Here is a 20805-nt window from a genome sequence, read left to right on the forward strand (position 1 = left end):
TCGCACAAAAGATTGGGGGTGGTGCGTCTGGCTTAAACAGCGACGCGATTTAGGTTGGTGAAGGTTTCACAATGGAGGTTGTTGCGCGAGAATGATGGACAAGGGGTGGGTTGGTGGTGACAGCTTCACAGTGGCTTCGCCATTGGGGTTTTTCTTATTGCAGGTCTGTGTTGATGGTGGTGAGGCGAAATAAGGTTTGATGGTGGTAAGTTGATCAACGGTGGTGATAGGTTACAGTGGTGGCTTGTGGTGGTCCATTTCCCACAACACAACGCTCTCCATTCCCATCCTCTCCCTATTCCTCCTCCTCCACTTCTACTTCCTCATCACTACCACCCAGGACCACTTCTCCCTTGTCACCACCAAACTACTAAAAGACAAAAAGAATTAAAAATGTCCGTTTATGAAAATTATGAAAATCATTAATATAGAAAGAGAAAAAGCTGAACGTTGCAGAAAGATCAGATGAGAGAGAAGAAAAAAATTTAGATTTTATAGCCATGTCAGCACGAACTTAACTCCGTTTATGCTAATTTAATGGAGGGGACTTTATTTATACAATTTTTACAACTTTTCGACTCAATAGATTCAATTTTAAAACCGGGTACTAAACATAAATTCACCTCTTAACTTGGGGATGAAGTAAACATTTAAGCCATAAAATTAAATCAACAAGAATTGCAAATTAAACAGTTATTAAAAATGGTTGGCCACTAGCTCAATTACAATGTTTCCAATCACATATTAGCAACAATAAACACTACTCTAACTCCTAATCAAACACAAGTTAACCAACTAAGCGAAGACTAACCATGTTATCATAATTGCAAACTAAGTGAATGCAATGCACAAGTTCAATCAATTATGCACCATGTAGTCCAACCAACTAAGCAAAGATTAAACACCAATTAGGAAACTAAGCGTATACTCAATCGCAAGCACAAAACAGATTGAATGTTGAGCCAAATCAGAGCAGCCTAAACAACTTTCAACTCAGAAATCTCATGGAACAATGCAATTTTGCTAATGACCAATCAAGCACACTTAAGCTAACATTAAAACGAAATTAACGCAACCAAATAGAATTGAAAACATTTAGGCCGAACGATATTATTAGTGAAGCCGAACTGTACTAATAGTAACTGAACGATTGTAACAGTGTAGTGTGTTAGAAGCTGCACGGTACAAAGTAGTAAAGTCGGTATGAGGGAGAGGAAAGAAAAGCAGGAAGGAAAAGCTAGAAACTGAATGCAATGAAAGTGAACCGAACTATACTACAGTGAAACCGAATGCAATAAAAGTAAGCCGGTGTAAGGGAGAGAAGAAAAGAAAAATCGGATAGAAGAAATCAGACGTAATAGTAGTGAAGTCGGGTTGTACCAACAAGGACCATGCGATTCTAACAACGAAGTATGTTAGAAGCCGATCAGTACAAGGAAGTAAAGCCGATGTAAGGGAGAAAAGAAAAATCGGACGGAAGAGTTAAAATCGGACGTAATAGTAGTGAAACTGAACGATACAAATTATCAGCAAGTGAAATCTGATTCAGGGTTTATAGCCCCCAAATTACAAAAATACCCATAGTATGAACTTCTCCTAAAATTGACCTAAAATGGGCCTAAAGTCATAAAGTTTGACCCAAAACTAAAATAATTAAAATTACAAAATAAATTAAACACAATTCTTGACGTGGTCACACTCTTGTTGTCCCAAAATATGTTACCAAAATTGTCCTTCAAAATAAAAATTGGAATAATTAAGCCTAAATAATTAAAATTAATTAAAATAAGAATTATTAGTTAAATTAAGCCCAAATAGTGAAAATGAGACAATAATGGAGAATTAAACACAATTCACTAACACAATTTTGGTATGAAAAGCTAAGTGAATAGTACAAAATAGTGACTCATCAAAATAGACTGCACTTAGTCTTTTGCACTAGCAGAATCAAGATGTAGAACAAGGAACACTTCAAAAGACATTTAGAGAATGACACAACTTCATACACAAAAACACAAAAAGACACACAAAAACCAAAAAAGATTTACACAATTCTCATTGAATCTAGAGAGAGAAAAGGAGTAGACACATCTAACACAGAAATAATCAAAGAAAGCAGATACTCATGGTATTCATCCAAGCAATTCCAGACATGGCAAAATAATCACTCAACTCAAGAGGTGAATAAAAAAAAATATAATCTCACAGATGCACTATCATTGTTTCTCTCAAGTGTCTAAGGTAAACAATGTCAACTCAATGCACTCAAGAAAGCAAACACAAACAGACTTGGCAAGCCTTTAATAACAACACTCAAAAGTTATGCATGTTCAAATCAAAAGGTTTTTTCATGGTTTTAATGGACCAAGGAAAAAGGAGGATAAAATGTGGATAACTAGCTGCAAACCAAAAAGAATAGAGGAGAAATGGGGAACAAGTGAAAATACAATCGAATCACACTAAAAACCTCTAATTCAATCCTCTTCTTGACTCCAGTATTCAAATTTTTTTATTTTTCTGATTTTTTTTTGTATTTTCCTTTCTTTTCTTGTCTTGTCTCTTTTCTTTTCTCTCGTTTTTTTAGAACACAATTGTAAGAGACAAGATACACAACATATCTACAAAAACAAACAAGAAGAGGAACCAACTAGCCAATTCACAAGAATCCCCATGAAGACCACACTTGTTCCCAAAACAATTCCAAAGCTCCAAAATTCCCTAAGGTTAAGGTAATCATGGTTTTTCACTTAAGGCTAATTAATGAGCTTGAAAACAAAGAACGAGGGAAAGCGTAGGCTCAAAGGGGTTATCAACAGATTACAACCAGGTAAGCTTATTTTGCTAGAGAGGCTCAAGAACAAAATTTCCTTTATCACTTCCAAACATGCATATCAATCAAGAATTATCAACAAGAGTCAAGCCAAGGCATATGTGCAAGCAATCAAGAGTTATATGACACACAAGAAAGAACATCAAAGGGCTCAAATTCTCCCACAGGGTATTTCTGTCACAATCAAACCAACCTCTCGAGCATCATAATCATTTTTCCAATCAGAGAAAAGCAAGGATTTCAAACCATAAGTATCAATGAAGTGAAGGACAAGCCTACAACCTGAACAAAATCCAAAAATCAAGAGAAACATGCAAAACTGTACACAGACACAAGCTTAAAACAAAACAAAAACAACCTATAACAAGAAAAATCTAAACAAACAAAAGCCCAAACAAAGAAAAATCTCCCCCAATAAATAGACCACACTTTAACTACATAGTGTCCTCAATTTGTTATAAGCATAAGATCAGCAATCAGAAGAGTCAACAGATCATGGACAAGTGCAATAAAAGTGGGCAAGGAAGGAGAAAGGAAAAGAAAACTCCCCTAAGTCATGGTGGATGATGCCAAATTTGAACTAGCAGAGAAATATTTTCCACCATTGGATCCAAGAAGGAAGTTTTGAGGAACTGCTTCATCTGCCAAATCTGATCGAGCATGGAAATGTGTTCCATAGCTGAATCTAAGAAGGAAGGGTTGTTGATGAGCGGGTTCAGCCGATGCTTATTGGTCTTCAACCTTTTGTGTATGCATGCACCTTTGTTTTCAACTGTGGGTGTTTTTTGGTCAAATTCATGTGCACCTCCTGCAATAGGGTTAGTGCAATGTGGCTCCAAAGAATTAATATGCAGAGGTATAACACCCAATCCCAATGTATTAGACTGAACATTAGAAATACTCTCAGAACATGAATCACGTATAGATTTAGAAGCAATATCAACAATAACAGACTCAGATTCATGTTCAGTGCATGGATAAGCAGTATTTAGATAGGATGGCAAAAAGTGGTTCTCATCATGGAGAGAGTTAAAATTACAAGCATACTCATCAACAATATAATCATTAACAACATACCTATCAACAACATGATCATCAACAACAAAATCAATCTTAGGTATGTTTACCTTATCTTCCTTGTAGGTGTGTTGAATAGGAGACATCAACAAATCATAACTACTAATGGAAGATGAAGATGGTCTACCTGGTTCAAAAATGTTGCTCACACATGCCTGATCCTCAAAATCTTTATCAATATCTTCATCAGCCTCCTTAGGTGCAAGAGTAGTGACATATGAAGGTGGGAAAGTAGGTGGCACAAGAAACACATGACTTTGGTTCCCATTTCCTATGTTTATGGCACTAAGATCTTCCGGAATCTGAAATGGTAATTGCTCGGAATGTTGACACTGTTCGTGAGTGAACTAAGTGGCCATCTGCCCCATCTGATTGGTCAAACTTTGAATTGACGCTCTGGTCTCTTGCTGGAACTGAATGTTCTGCATGGTCATTTTCTTCAACAACTCTCCAATGTAGGCTCAGAAGTAGAATGTTGAGAAGCTATTTTGGCAGGAGCATCATGTAGTTGATTCTGCTATTGCTGGACTGGTGGAGGCATACAAGTATTCTGAGATGGGACTTCTTGATATTGATGCTTCTGTGGAGTACCATACCATCCTAGGTTAGGATCATTCCATCCAGGATTAGTGCTATGACCATACTGATAAAAATGATGCTGACCAGGGAAGCATTCATCTAAGAACAGTCGCTTAAGATCTTGCCAAGCAGTGATGGATCTTGGAGGTAGACAATAAAGCCAATCCTTTGCGACTTCCTTTAGTGAATGCAGAAATTCCCTTAAGAAAATGTGATCATCTTGGACATGTGGAGGTCTCATTGTAGAGAAAATGATAAGGAACTCCTCCAAATGTTTATATGGGCATTCACCTGTAAAACCATGAAACTTAGGAAGCAAATGTATCAGTCCAGTGTTGAGAACGCAATGAGCATTATCCTTAGTAGGTGGAACCGGCTCCCAAAGAGCACTCTCATGATTTGGAGGATGAGCCATATTGTTCTCAGCATAGAAATCATCACAATAGAAATCAGAATCAAGAGTAGAATTAGATGCAGAAAGAGAATCTTAATTAGAGGCACTGGCAGAATAAGCACTATGCACATAACTAAAATGGGTAGACATGTAGAAGGAAGGGGGAAGGTAGAAGGGAAATGCTCAAAATTATGAAACAAATAAAACACAACATAATTAAACACGCAACACGCACCCACAAAAGCGCACACACAACACACACTAACACAACAAAGAACCAAAGACCGAACCATCGATCCCTGGCAACGGTGCCAAAATTTGATCGAGGTCGTTCCCGACTCAAATTAATATGCAATTAAATGTAGTATAAACTAGGTAGTGACTCCTTGGTCGTCTCTCAAGGACCAACTTACTCTGTCAAAGGTTCAGACACGAATTGGGGGGCTTGTGAAGATTTGTGCTAAATAAAATTAAATCAACAAGAACTACAAATTACACAATTATTAAAAATGGTTGGTTACTAGCTCAATTACAATGCTTCAAATCACAAATTAGCAACAATAAACACTACTTTAACTCCTAATCCAACACAAGTTAACCAACTAAGGAAAGACTAACCATGTTTTCATAATTGCATACTAAGCGAATGCAATGCACAAGTTCAATCAATTCTGCACCATGCAGTCGAATAAACTAAGCGAAGATTAAAGACCGATTAGGCAACTAAGCGTATGCCCAATTGCAAGCACAAAACATATTGAATGTTGAGCCAAATCAGAGTAGCCTAAACAACTTTCAACTTAGAAATCTCATAGAACAATACAATTTTGCTAATGACCAAATAAGCACACTTATGCTAACATTAAAACGAAATTAAAGCAACCAAACAGAATTGAAAACATTTAGGCCGAACGGTATTATTAGTGATGCCGAACTATACTAACAGTAACCAAACGGTACTAACAGTGCACTGTGTTAGAAGCTGAATGGTACGAAGTAGTAAAGCCGGTATGAGGGGGAGGAAAGAAAAGCAGGAAGGAAAAACTAGAAACCGAACGGAATGAAAGTGAACCGAACTATACTAAAGTGAAACCGAACGGTTCTAATTTTGTTGTGTGTTAGAAGCCGAACGGTACAAAGTAGTAAAGCTGGTATGAGGGAGAGGAAAGAAAAGCAGGAAGGAAAAGCTAGAAATCGAACAGAATGAAAGTGAACCGAACTATACTACAGTGAAACCAAACGCAATAAAAGTAAACCGGTGTAAGGGAGAGAAGAAAAGAAAAACCGGACGAAAGAAACCGGACGTAATAGTAGTGAAGTCGGGCTGTACCAACAAGGACCGAACGTTTCTAATAGCGAAGTGTGTAAGAAGTCGATCGGTACAAGGAAGTAAAGCCGGTGTAAGGGAGAAAAGAAAAACCGGACGGAAGAGTTAAAACCGGACGTAATAGTACTTAAACTGAATGGTACAAATTATCAGTAAGGGAATGAAAATGAGCAAGAGAATGGAAACTAGAATGGAAAACTGAGTTGCAATTAATTCGAATGAGTTCATACAGGAGAAAGTCGAACGATATTATAGTAATAAAAAGCTAATTAGATCAAAATTCAAAAACTACAACACATCAGAAACAAAAAAACGAATGAGAACAAGCCGAATAGGGTGAACAATGACCGAACGATATTACAGTCAATGTAGTAAAAGGAACAACTTCGCGAAAATGCAGAATGAAAACCCAAAGCGGAAAACAATATTGGACAAAAATGCACAACGAAAATCGAAGTTGGAATGCAAAAATCAAATAGCAAACGGAGTAGAACATGAATTCAACGCTGGAATGGAAATGAAAGCTGGAAAGTGAAGCAAGAAACGAAACTAGAATCTAAAATGAAAGCGAGAAATGAAATTGAAATTGCAATTCAAAACATAAATCATTCATTACAAGAAAGGGAAAAAGAATAAAACCTAAAACCTCCAAAAAGGGGGAAGAAGAAGAACACCCAATGCTCCTCAAAACCTAAGAAGAAGAACGTCCAAATGAGGAGGAGGAAGAAAGTGAAATTTGATTTAGGGTTTATAGCCCCCAAATTACGAAAATGCCCTTAGTATGAGCTTCTCCTAAAATTGACCTAAAATGGGTCCAAAGTCATAAAGTTTGACCCAAAACTAAAATAATTAAAACTACAAAATGAAATTAAACACAATTTTTGATGTGGTCACACTCTTGTTGTCCCAAAATATGTTTCCAAAATTGTCCTGCAAATAATAATTAGAATAATTAAGCCCAAATAATTTAAACTAATTAAAATAAGAATTATTAGTCAAATTAAACCCAAATAGTGAAAATGAGACAATAATGGAGAATTAGACACAATTCACTAACACAATTTGGTGCGAAAAGTTAAGTGAATAGTACAAAATAGTGACTCATCACCTTGAATATGCCTCAACCACTTTATAAAGTGAAATGTACATTGAAATGAGTCCTAAGGAACTTAGTAAAATCAGTTATGTGTACACAACAAATAAATTATTAAAAAACTTACGATATTAGTGCACTTTTAATTGTCAAAGTGTGACGTTTTTTGTGCAGTGAGCACAAGAGAACCATAAGAAACTGTTGAGGAAGAATTAGTAACAATTGTCGGTGACCCCTACAGATTCAAACAATAAGTGTTAAATAACATTTACATAAATAGAATTTTATTAATAAAAATTATATACGAAAATGCCCTTAGTATGAGCTTCTCCTAAAATTGACCTAAAATGGGTCCAAAGTCATAAAGTTTGACCCAAAACTAAAATAATTAAAACTACAAAATGAAATTAAACACAATTTTTGATGTGGTCACACTCTTGTTGTCCCAAAATATGTTTCCAAAATTGTCCTGCAAATAATAATTAGAATAATTAAGCCCAAATAATTTAAACTAATTAAAATAAGAATTATTAGTCAAATTAAACCCAAATAGTGAAAATGAGACAATAATGGAGAATTAGACACAATTCACTGACACAATTTTGATGCGAAAAGTTAAGTGAATAGTACAAAATAGTGACTCATCACCTTGAATATGCCTCAACCACTTTATAAAATTAAATGTACATTGAAATGAGTCCTAAGGAACTTAGTAAAATCAGTTATCTGTACACAATAAATAAATTATTAAAAAACTTACGATATTAGTGTACTTTTAATTGTCAAAGTGTGACGTTTTTTGTGTAGTGAACACAAGAGAACCATAAGAAACTGTTCAGGAAGAATTAGTAACAATTGTCGGTGACCCCTACAGATTCAAACAATAAGTGTTAAATAACATTTACATAAATAGAATTTTATATATACTTACTGTTGCAAATAAGGTGCTGACTACACTTACTTTTTTCCGTTTTCAGAAGCCTCTAAGGGGTACTTTTGGACCTATTCACCTTTATTCCCAACTCCTTGAATGGCAAAAGGGTCAATAAAACCATAAATGTGATTATTCTTCCTTTCAATCCTCAACCCATGTAAATACCTTAAACATTGAAAATGAATAATGTTAGAATAAAATGTTAAATATATTTTTAAACTTCATTAATGTAGAAATTTACTTGCAACAACCAAAGTTGTAGTATTGATATACATAACATATCAATGCCAGAAAGAATTTCAAAAATATGCCTCTGACATATGAAGAAAGAGAGCGAAGATGTTCTATTTGTGACTTCAGGAGGCATTTGTAACTCTATAGGAGAAAGGGAGATCTTCACTGCTAACACACCAAGTTGGTCCATAATTGTTTGATGTGGCGGTTGTTGTAGCAATTCATTCATCCTGCCCTTGTGCTTCTGTAACATCCCAAAAATATAGCACACAACTATATACAGGTGTCAACATTTAATAATATGATAGAACAATTACTACAATAATAAAGTCAAACTTACAGTTATTACAAAAACAACCATAAAATTTTTGAACTTTACAAGAGCTTCCTATACTACTATCGATCGTTCATTATATAACCGAACGGTTATATTTACAGAACAAAATAGTGAACGACCGGTTCACCAAAACTATCTACACTATATGACCGAACAATCATCTCCTATTCAACAGGAGTCTCACCATCCAACTCTTGTTCCAACGTAAGATCTTCCCCTTCTGCTCACATCCAACAAGGATGATCATTGCAATAGAAAACCGAACGGCAACATGGATAAAAATAGAAAATAAGGGTAAGCTACTATAATTCAATTGAGCATGCATTCATACATGTAATAAAACTACAAATCATTACAAACCGAACGCTACAACATACAAGAGGCAGCGGAAATATCATACATAACTTGAATATCATGATTCATTGCACAACTGACACTTGACTTGACCATCCAGATTGTATGCATACGTAGCTTGAGGCCGTTCGTGCACTCGGGTGGTGTAGTAACTGGAAAACCATCAGCTCTCACCCGAGGTTAGTCCGTTATAACTCACCCAAGAACCTATGGGCTAGGACCTCCCACCATTCTCACACAATGACTTACCCATCTCTACCTGAGAACTGGTAATCATCAGAATATCAGGATGAACTCCGTGAATTTCACTATCCGTATTCATACTTTACCACAACATTATCCTTACACTGAGACATTCCTCCCCAGAATTCTCTTCCACATTACTTGAAACATAAACTTTTACTTGAATACCAATAATATTTCCCATACATAATAGATCATTGCTGTAATAAGCAACAAGCACCAAGCCATAACATCAGCATTGAAAGATCAAACAACATTTCACATAAGAAGACCGAACGCTCAAATAACACCACCCTTAATTACAACCAAATGGAAAGGATCAAAACAATAGACAAATATGACCGAACGTTTATTTAATAGTTAGAACTTTGACATGAGCCGAACACATTTTTAGGAATAGAACACTCTAATCAAACCAAATACTTAATATAAGACCGAATCATAATTAACTATCCTCCACACTAGAACGAACGTATTTCACTATCCTCAACGCAATAACGAACGCTATTTCATTATCTGATAAAACCAAACCCTTAGAGCTTATATTGAACACTTATAACTACTAACCCTTGGTGTAAGACCGAACTATATTTCACTATTTGACAAAACCAAAGATCTAGAGCTTATACCGAACACTTATGATTACTCCTACAAACTATTCATCAAACCTAGTACTTTTAAGGAAACCGAATGTTAAGACATTTTAGCTGAAATACACATAAACTTGTATTTGATCATAAACGAACGTATTTTAAGCCTAGTCCAAGTACAAGGTCTACTAATAATAATATATGAGCTATCATAAACCAAAATACCTAATCCAATAAAACTGATTATAAAGGTATATAACCATCAACACTTGAAATATTAATCACTTCCTATAAACCGAACGGTGATACACTAGTAAGGCTAAAATGATAACTCTATTGATAACTTATTAACTGAACATGACCGAACGGTTGGGATCGAACATCCAACTCTTCTGCATAATTTTTGCAGAATCCTTATAGACTTATACAGAACCACCAACAACCTAGAAACATACATTTGATACACTCATATACAAATCATCAATCAACTCATTCCATACATACACAACATCATCACATGCATAATTAAATTTAATAGCTTCCCTTACCTCTTAGCAGACCGATCGCTCACAATACAAACTTTGCACCACAACCAACACTCAAATGCTAAGATTCACTGTTTAAAGAAACAAACCAACCCAAAGACCGAAAATATGATCAGATTTTAAGAAAAAGAAGAAGAAAATTACATGCAACCAGAAACTAAACTTGCATGTACCCAAAAACTAGATTTTCTTAGAAGTAAAAGAACCTACCAGTTCAAACCACTAAACGATCGGTTGAAAGGAGGATCCTTGCCACCAACAACCTTACATACACTCTGGTGGATGATCAGATGGAAGAAAACGTGAGAATTAATGGAGGAAAAGATGATAATTTTAGAGAGAAGTTAGAGAGAAGGAGGAGAAACGAGTTCAGAAGGTTTGGAGGAGAAGATTGCATGCAGAAAATGGAACCAACTTTTAAAATTTTAGATTATATATTCCCTCAGCAAACCGATCGTCCACTCTCCTGCAGCCACCTGTCTTCCACTTCCTGAGTCTCATTCCCCTCTTGCAGACACACGTTTCCCACTAAGATGGGGAATTTAATGGTTTTGACAGCTTCAACCTGGTATACATATTTAAAAACTTACAAAAGATTAGTATTACCGATAAAAACAACAAAGTGCATAATTAAAATAATTACCTCCTTTACAATTGCTCTTGATAATTTAACGGGCCAAAGGATAAAATTTCCAAGGGCCTATCCCATTGGCTGAACCTCCTGAGTGGCAACAAGGACTCGAGCTGTAGCATCTCGTACGTCTACAACCACCACCCTCATTATATCATCTGTAATGGTTTCATGGTATATAGTTGACCCCAATGTATACATTTTACCCAAGTTATCCAAATAATATTTGTAAAATATATCAAGGAATATAATTTAATAAACAAGTACATATAGACAATATAATAAGATAAATTACCTAAGGCCACCAAGCAATGTAGGGCATCATCACTAAACAACTCGTAGTCTACATCAATAGTGAGAGAAGCGTTTTGAGGTTAGTCACATATGTGCCTAGTTATGCTTGCTGTTTCTTCAGATGTGTACTCCCCAGATGGTCTTTGGTAAGCTCTCTTCCATGTAACATGTTTGGAGTTAAAGGGCTGTGGCTGTATATTTGGAGGGAAAGCAGAAGGCAACTCATCAACTTTAGTAGATATTGAAGAGCCCTGAGACTTGTTCACAACTCCAAATATCACTAGTGCAGTAAAGCTAAAAGACAGTAGTTATTTTTTCCTACACGCATCGGTTCTACAACCGAGGTATATACAAGCGAGGAAAAAAGTCTATCACTTTTTGCCTTAGTTCAAAACTGAGGCAAAAAGGAGAACCAATGCAAAAAGGTGTATGTTTTTGCCTCGGTTCAAATGCAACCGAAGTAGTAGAGGGTGTTCCTTTTTTACCTTTTTTTTTGCTAGACTTTTGGCCTCAGTTGTTGGTGAACCGAGGCAGTAGAGGGGTGTCTTGTGCCTCAATTTAGAGTTGAACCGAGGTAGTAAAAGGGTTTTTTTGTTTAGATATCATTATGCAAAGTTGTTAGAAACTTCCTTGAAGGTTAACTTTTACATGTTTTTCACACACATTCTATAGTTTCAACACGAGGCAGAAACCAAATACACGTTTTATGTATCTATTCTATGATTTTAGCTTCCTGTAGGAAGTCCAAAGGAAATAATAGTATATCTCTGCTCCACCAAAAGACCACTATATCTTCTAAGGGATATATTCTGGAGTGGAAAATTAAGATCATGACCTTTTCAATTGCAAACATTTTGTTACATCTTCCGATCTTCAAAATAAAATCAATTAAATTCTCTATTTCAAAAGAAAAAAAAAAGAAAAAAACCATAGATAAAAACAAGTGGGTTTAGTGGGTCCAGTCCAACAGTAGACTTTCAACAGATTCAGCCAAAAAATCCATAGTCATCAAAGCAAAAAATAAAACTATAATAGATTAAACTGCATATAACATAAACCACACATTTACCTTAATTTATCTCACACTCAGGCGATTAATCTCATGAAAGTCTTTTCAAATTTGAACTTTGATCACCCAAATCTACACAAGCACATTTTAATCAGAATTATAGAACAAAAAACCTAAAATCAAGAGATTACTCACAATACAAAAATATAAAAAAAAACCTTCGTAAGTATATCTAGATTGGATTTTCACTCAAGAACATGCTTCTCAATGTTACTTTGTCTCTCACATGAAGCCTGTGAATTAGAAGGAATTTAAATCTAGGACGGCTAGGTACAACACTATTAAGCAGGTGTCAATTTCTTCACTTCCATTCAAATATATATCAATTAAACTCGGGAAAAATCTTCAATCTCTTCTCTCAATTAGGAAAGGAAATAAATCCACCCAATTGCTCTAAAATGGAAATAAAAATGTCTCACTACCAAACAAATCAGATAGGAAAAAACATCTGCATAAGAAGTGAAATTAATAAAAGAAACAGGAAAGAAAATGCTGAATTAATGCAATGGTGATGGATCTATGGCAAAACGGAAAGCTTGAGAATTAGAAGGCATTTAACTCTAGGACGGCTAGGTACAACACTGTTAAGCAGGTGTCAATTTCTTCACTTCCATTCAAATATATATCAATTAAACTCGGGAAAAACCCTCAATCTCTTCTCTCAATTAGGAAACGGAATAAATTCACCCAATTGCTCTAAAATGGAAATAAAAGTGTCTCACTACTAAACAAATCAAACAGGAAAAAACATCTACATAAGAAGTGAAATTAATAAAAGAAACATGAAAGAAAATGCTGAATTAATGCAATGGTGATGGGATCTATGCCGGAACGGAAAGCTTGAGCCCAACCTTGTGTGAACTGCGTGGCCGTGACGGAACCACCACGGCTCCTAGGCGCTGCGATCGGATGAATCCAAGGGCGGTGGAATGCTGACCATTGGACTTGTTTAGATTCACTGAGACGTATTTGGTGCCAGAATTGGTCACCATCTCAAACCAAGTATGAATCACCAAAGCATGAAAACCTTGCCCCAGATTGTTTTGGCCAAATTTGTTGATGATCAAATTTGAACCCTGACCCTAATCAAGTTATTATACAACAAAAAAAATTATCCAAATGATTGGAAAGACCAAAAAAAAGGAAACAAAAGGGATAACAACTGAAGCAATGTAGATATGAGATTTTTCACCATGCAACACTAAAATTGGGGATGGGGATCTGGATTAGAACCCTAGGAGCGGTTATCGAGAAGCTGCTTCACTCCCAACGGCCACTGCTTGCTCTTCACTCCAAAGCCGTCGCGCTTACAGCCGTCGCGCACGACGAGGTGGTGGTGGCTCTCGGCGGTGACACGGCAGGGCTTAGAGCAGGCAGCGCAAGGAGCGAGGCCACAACTCATATATTTTATGAATGATGTCATAGAAATCATCATAAGAACCCTCTATAAGGCCCTTGACGTACACCACAATTTTTTGTTTTCTTTCCTTTAGACCATTCATGTGTATGGAATTTGTAACCATTGTTGAAGTAAGTGTGTCATTCTTTCACACATCTCATTGGCCAATTGGAGAGATGTCTTAACTCTTGAACCGTGGGAGTTAATGCCTGATTAAAAACCTACAAAGATACCAACAACATTTCAAAGCAAGAGTCAAATTAACCTTGCTCAAGACATGGGAAAAAGTACAGACCTGATTTTTGAACCATTGAGGAAACTCTGAGTGTATTCTAGCAAACGCATTTCCTTCTACGACTTGTTCAGCCACAAGAAATGAGCTGGTACAATTGAAATGAATTAGTGTATAAAAATTTAAGCATTGCAAAGGTAAGATTTGGATGATGACATACTCAAGGTACGACTTAACTTTACTACAATTGATTAAGACATGGACATGAACAGAGTTGAATTCAGCATCAGTTAACTAATGAGTAAATCCTTTCCCTACATGACGTCCTGATTGTTGAAAAACTAACAATTTACCTTCACATAGTTCATCTTGCCATTGCATTTCATTTCTGACATTAATAGGGGACAACATGAACTTTTTGAAATAATGTGAACAAAAATACGTTGTCTCTCTGTGCAAGTAAGCTGCACAAATTGATCCTTCTACTCTAGCTTTATTTTTAACTGAAAGTTTGGATTCTCCCATAAACCTTTCAAAGGGATACATCCACCTGTATTGCACCGGTCCCCCAAGCCAAGATTCATATGCAAGATAAATTGGAAGATGCTCCATTGAATCAAAGAATGCAGGAGGGAATATTCTTTCTAATTTGCAGAGAATAATTGGAATATTTTCTTCAATCTTTCTTAGGGAATTTTCCTTTAGTGTTGTGCAACACAAATCTTTAAAGAAGTTACTGATTTCCATCAGTGGATTTAACACATGCGTTGGCAAACAACTGAACACAATAGGGATGAAAGTCTCCATGAATACATGACAATCATGACTCTTCAACCCTTGAATAGTAACGTTTTGAACATTGGCACATCTGGACAAGTTAGAAGAATATCCATCTGGCATTCTAAGCTCCTTTATCCATCCATAAACTATTCTTGCCTCGTCTTTTGACAGGGTGTAATTTGCTTTTGGTTTGAACAATCGGTCGTTAGCTTGCGCCTTTAACTCTAAGTCTTTTCGCCCACAATACAAAGGTAAATCTTTTCTTGCTTTGTCATTATCTTTTGTCTTCCCAATAACATTCATAACTGTGTTGAAGACATTGTCGAAGAAATTTTCTTCTATGTGCATGACATCGAGGTTATGTCTTAGCAAGTTGTCTTTCCAATAGGGAAGATCCCAAAATATGCTTCTTTTAGTCCAATTATGCCACTCCCCAAACCCTTCTATCCTATTATGACCACATTCAGTGACTTTTGGCAAGTCTTTCACTCTTCTCCAAACGTGTGATCCAGTCAACTTCGGCAGGGGCATATCTGTTTCAACTTCTCCTTTGCGAAATGCCTTTTTGTTTCTTCTAAAAGGGTGATCAATGGACAAGAACCATCGATGGCAGTCAAACCAACTACTTTTCCAACCATATCTCAATTGGAATGACTTTGTATGGTCCATGCAATGTGGACAAGCTAATCGACCATGCGTGCTCCAACCAGATAACATGCCATAGGCTGGGAAGTCGTTAATAGTCCACAACAAAGCTGCCCTCATAATGAAATTTTGCTTCCTTGAAACATCATACGCCCAAACACCATTTCATAGCTTCTTCAAATCATCAATCAAAGGCTCCAAATATACATCAATTGTTGATTTGGGATTAGATGGACCTAGTATTATACACGTTAAAAACATGTAAGGCTTTGTCATACACATATCAGGTGGTAGATTGTATGGGGTAACTATCACCGGCCAACATGAATATGGTGATGCAGACGCCTGAATGTACGGCGTAAACCCATCAGAGCATAAACCAAGTCTCACATTATGTGATTCACTAGCAAACGATGGATGTTTTCGATTGAAGTGCTTCCAAGCTTCACCATCAGAAGGATGACACAAAACTCCTTCAGTTTTGTTACCATCATGCCATGTCATGTGTTGTGATGTTTGCATTGAAGTAAACATTCTTTGTAATCTTGGAATTAAAGGCAAGTAGAACATGGACTTTAAGGGAATTGGTCTTTTTTGCCTCCGTCCTGCATGCATCGTATGATATCATGGTGAGCCACAAAACTTGCATTTAACCAACAATGCATCATTTTTGCCACTATCATTGTCATAGAATAACATACATCCATTAACACAACAATCAATCTTCTTGGCTTCCAATCCCAGCTTTGAAACACATCTTTTGGCTTGATAATAATTTTTCGGCATAGAATTGTTTGGTGGTATCAGATCTAACATCAATTTTGTGAAGAAGTCCAATGCTTGATTGGGAACGTTCCAATTAGATTTACCTGCCATTAGTCTAATACATACTGACAATTTTGACTCAAATGAACCTTCAAATATAGGTTGATTTGCCTCTGTCAGTAAATTGTAAAACCTCTGAGTGGTTTCATTTGGAGACTCTTCATTAGGACTATTGTATGCTTCTTGTTTAGTGTGTCGATGAAGAGCATTTTCGACCATCTCTTACATATAGGCAAATTGATCTATCACAGATGTATGTACAATAGTATTCGAACCTGATGCAAGCCGCATTTCAGTTGCAGTGGAGGTGGAAGGAATTTCTTCACCATGAAATGTCCAAACCGTGTAATTAAGCATAAACCCTTTTTGGTATAGGTAAACTTTTACGACTTCATCTTTCAAAATCCTTGTACATTCGCACTTCATGCATGGGCAACGAATCCCTCCATCAAGAGCATAATATTGATATCGTCGAGCCGTCTCCACAAACTCTTCAACTCCAATGACAAAAGCTTCCTTCAAACCTCTCCTTCCGCTATAACAACGGTCGTACGTCCATCCACGGTGGTTGGGAAAATGGGCCATGTTCTGTGACAAGCCAGACAAAGATAAACTTAGCCAAAACAACAACACTCCATGTGACATAAGTAATCAACGTATTACTACTTAAGTCGAACATGGAAAGCAATTTGACCATTATTGTCATAGGAATACAATAAGGGCATGCAATGAGAAGTCCTCAGTATTGAAATGCCTTAAACATCCTAAGGGGTTGTGTATTAAATTTGGGGGAGACAACTTATTATTACTAAAGTTATCTTTGTATAGATTACTTCCAAATATTTTGTAGGTTCTAAGTGTTTAAACTACTTTTACCTTTCTCTTTCTATTGAGAATGTGTGTAGTACCATAGGATTTTAAATGACTACTTAACTTAATCAAGTTGTAGCCTAATAAATGAACATACAATATACAAGAACATACAATATATACATTAAGTAAAATTAGTGTAGTTTAGGTAAATTGGCAATTTCTCACCATTTTAGTACACTTTTTACAACCTAAATACTCAAAATTTGAGTTTTAGGTTATTCTTTGCATTTCACTACTTTCCTAACTTGATTTCAATACTTTAGACTTGTTAGGATGTTTACGTTACTTAAAACTATGCTAGTTTAGGTAAATTGGCAATTTCTCACCTTTTAAGTACACTTTTTAGAACCTAAATACTCAAACTTTGAGTTTGAGATAATTCTTTGCTTATGACAAGTTTCCTACCTTCATTCCAGTAGTCTACACTTGTTAGGATGTTAACATTACTTAAAATTAATGTACATTTTGAATAGTTGCAATTGTAGTACACCTTTTTTGTGGTTTGAGTAGTGATTTTTAGCTACTTTATCTACTTTTTTAGGTTTCAAGTGGACAAACTTTGAGATTTAGCTACTTCATCTATGTTGACATGTTTCAGATCTTTCATTTAACAACTTTAAACTTGTTAGGATGTGTAGAATACACACTCTTAGGTTACTTTAGGTAAATTCCCATTTTCTCACCTATTTAGTACACTTTATTAGGTCTCAAGTAGCCAAATTTTGAGATTTAGGTCCTTCTTCCAATTTGACATCTTTTGTATCTTCATTTAAGTACTTTAAACTTGATAAGATAATAACATTACACATTCTTAGGTTACTTTAGGTGAATTTCCATTTTCTCACCTATTTAGTACACTTTTTTTGTTTAAGTAGCCAAATTTTGAGATTTAGGTACTTAATCTAATTTGACATCTTTCTTACACTTATTTAAGTACTTTAAACTTGTTCGGATAATAACATTACACATTCTTAGGTTTCTTTACTTCAAATTCGAAATTGTCACCTATTTAGTACACTTTTTAGGTTTTAAGTAGTGTAATTTTAGGTCCTCAATAGTCAAATATTGTATTTCTTTGTATTTTCGAATTGTGCCCTCATTTTAATCTTTCTTTTATGTTTTAAAACTTTTGTACATAATTTTTTGACTACTTTGGTTAATAATTTAATACACTATGCATTATGATCACTTTTAACCTATTATAGTAACTAGTTTTAGGTTCTAGGATGTCATATTTTGAGTTGTAGGTTGTTTTCGTAGTGTGATTTTCTAATTAGCATTGTTTTACCATTCTAAACTTGTTAGGACAGTTCCTTTGTAGTTTCTTAGGCTACTTTAGTATAGTTTGTAAAAATGTGACCATTCTACTACATTTGTAGTAGACCTTTTGAGGTTTTAATAGACTTTTTTAGATTCTAAGTACTCAAACATTGAGTTTAAGGTAGTTGTTCTAATTTGAGTAGTTTTCTACCTTCATTTCACTACTTTAGACTTCTAAGGATATTAACATTACTTATTGTTAGTTTACTTTAGGTGAATTGCCAATTTCTCACCTCTTTAGTAGACTTTTTTAGGTGATCAATACTCAAATTTTGCTTTTGTTGTTATTTTGGAATTGTCACTTCATATTTAACTTTCTTTTATCTTTTAAAACTTGTTTAGATAGTTATTTGGCAGTTTCAGTAAGTATTTCAAAACAACTTTCATTATTATCACTTTTATCCTATTCTACTTACTAGTTTTAGGTTCTAGGTAGTCATATTTTGAGTTTTAGGTACTTTTGGTAGTGTCATTTTTTTACTAGCTAGGTTTTACTGTTCTAAACTTTTTAGAACAGTGTCTTTGTAGTTTCTTAGGCTACTTTAGTATTATGTGTTTTTTGGTCAAACATTAAGACTTACTTTAAATGTGCTTGGATGTTGGACAGAAAGGGAGAGAGTGAGATCAAGTTTGGAGCATAAAGATGAACCTAAGGCTCAGATTATAGGTCTGTTATGTAGTTTTTGACCATACAAATTATAATTTAAATCAAATACAAGTCCACAGTTCAAAATATTCCAATAAGGTTATCTACAATGCTAAAATCAGTACATACCAACAAGGTTTACAATAAATGCACATTCAGGAAGCAATAACAGGACTTTGAAAAATACAATTAAATATCATTGACTACATACTTTTTTCAGGTGCTTAACTTCTCCTAATTTGCAACACCTCAAAATTTGGCACCAACTTCTAATAATTGAACACTGGCTCTTCCTCCAAAAACCTAAATTTGCAACATATAATAATCTTTAAATACCAACATATAATAATCTTACATATTATAATCAAACAGTAGCTTAAAATGAATAATGCATGAGAAAAAGTTCTTCATTTGGTGGTTTGATACCCAAAAACGTATGGAAGTGTTTTAAACACTCAACTGAAAGTTCAAACAACTTTATTTGATTATTTTAATTGTGTTTAAACTCTCAAAGGAGTTATAAACAACTTGCAATTCGAAATCACCACTCCACTTCCATTTTAACTCAAAAAGTGATGGTTTAAAGACCAAATCTGGATATAAGCTAAAATATCTCCAAATGAACAGTGTTATCAACTTTAGAACACCAATTTAAGCTTGTTCAAGCTTTCTAATAGCATAAAAACAAACAAAATTCGAAAATCACCCTTGTTATAGCCAATTTATGTAGCAAATTACACCATTATACCCCCAAAATCAGATTTACAGAGAAGCAAAGGTTGGACAGCAATTTAATTAACTCAACAAAGTGTAACTCTACTAAACTAATCTAGAATTAAAAGGTTAATTCCATTATAACATCAAAATAAGATAGAGCATGGTGCAACTAATATACCACCACAAGAAAGATAGACCTATATTATACACTTCATGTTCACCACCTAGCTCAAAACCGTGGCCTATCTTCACCACCACCACCATTATTTTTAAACAATGAACCAACTCTTGCTACAATCCAAAAGTTATTTTTATTGACAAAATACCAAAACAGTTCCCAATTTACAACTCTGCACCAGGAAAAAGACTTAGAATTGGTGGTTTTGGAAGTGATTTCGTGCACAACCTATTATGATACTTTGATAACCCTTTAAACAATTTTAATTCATCAAAATAAACTTGTTTAAACTCTAATTAGTCCCAAAACAGAGCTACAATTCAGATTCACCTTGGCACTTCCATAATTTACTCAAAATGGATGGTTTGAAATACTAATTTGCATATATCTCATTCTAACTTCAAATAAATTGTTCTAACAGCTTTAATACATTAATTTGAACTTGTTTAAACTGCTATAACAATTACAAGTGGCAAGGACATACATAAAAAATTGAATCAAATAGTTAAAAGAAGAAAAGAAAATTGTTAAAACGGGATTCTTAACTGTGCACCCAATCAAAAATTAAAAACAAAAAATATGGGTTTGTTTGAGGCATTTCATTAAACACTTTCTGCTTTATCAAACAGTTTCGTGCTAACATTTTTTCAACCTGCATT

The 20805-nt window shown here is 35.1% G+C and overlaps 1 protein-coding gene across 34 annotated transcripts; it reads right to left on the reverse strand.

Moving 5' to 3' along the window:
- Nucleotides 1-6852: 6852 nt before the first annotated feature.
- Nucleotides 6853-19556, reverse strand: LOC108345441 (uncharacterized). Of its 34 annotated transcripts, none has more exons than XM_052866971.1 (10): nt 19463-19556; nt 13383-17000; nt 11464-12603; nt 11181-11326; nt 10748-11102; nt 10541-10608; nt 8262-8712; nt 8061-8168; nt 7428-7769; nt 6854-7137 (listed from the first exon to the last, which is right to left on the reverse strand). In XM_052866971.1, the coding sequence occupies exon 2, from the start codon at nt 15705-15707 to the stop codon at nt 14457-14459; it is 1251 nt and encodes a 416-aa protein (XP_052722931.1). In that variant the 5' UTR covers nt 15708-17000; nt 19463-19556; the 3' UTR covers nt 6854-7137; nt 7428-7769; nt 8061-8168; nt 8262-8712; nt 10541-10608; nt 10748-11102; nt 11181-11326; nt 11464-12603; nt 13383-14456. The 34 variants fall into 34 exon arrangements, 28 of the variants coding, with proteins under 28 accessions (XP_052722934.1, XP_052722933.1, XP_052722931.1 ...); XM_052866969.1 differs by having other exon boundaries at nt 8262-8741; XM_052866965.1 differs by having other exon boundaries at nt 8262-9025.
- Between the last annotated feature and the right edge of the window lie 1249 nt (nt 19557-20805).

The sequence above is a fragment of the Vigna angularis genome, chromosome 8, assembly GCF_016808095.1.
Source record: "Vigna angularis cultivar LongXiaoDou No.4 chromosome 8, ASM1680809v1, whole genome shotgun sequence".
Taxonomy (NCBI): Eukaryota; Viridiplantae; Streptophyta; class Magnoliopsida; order Fabales; family Fabaceae; genus Vigna; species Vigna angularis.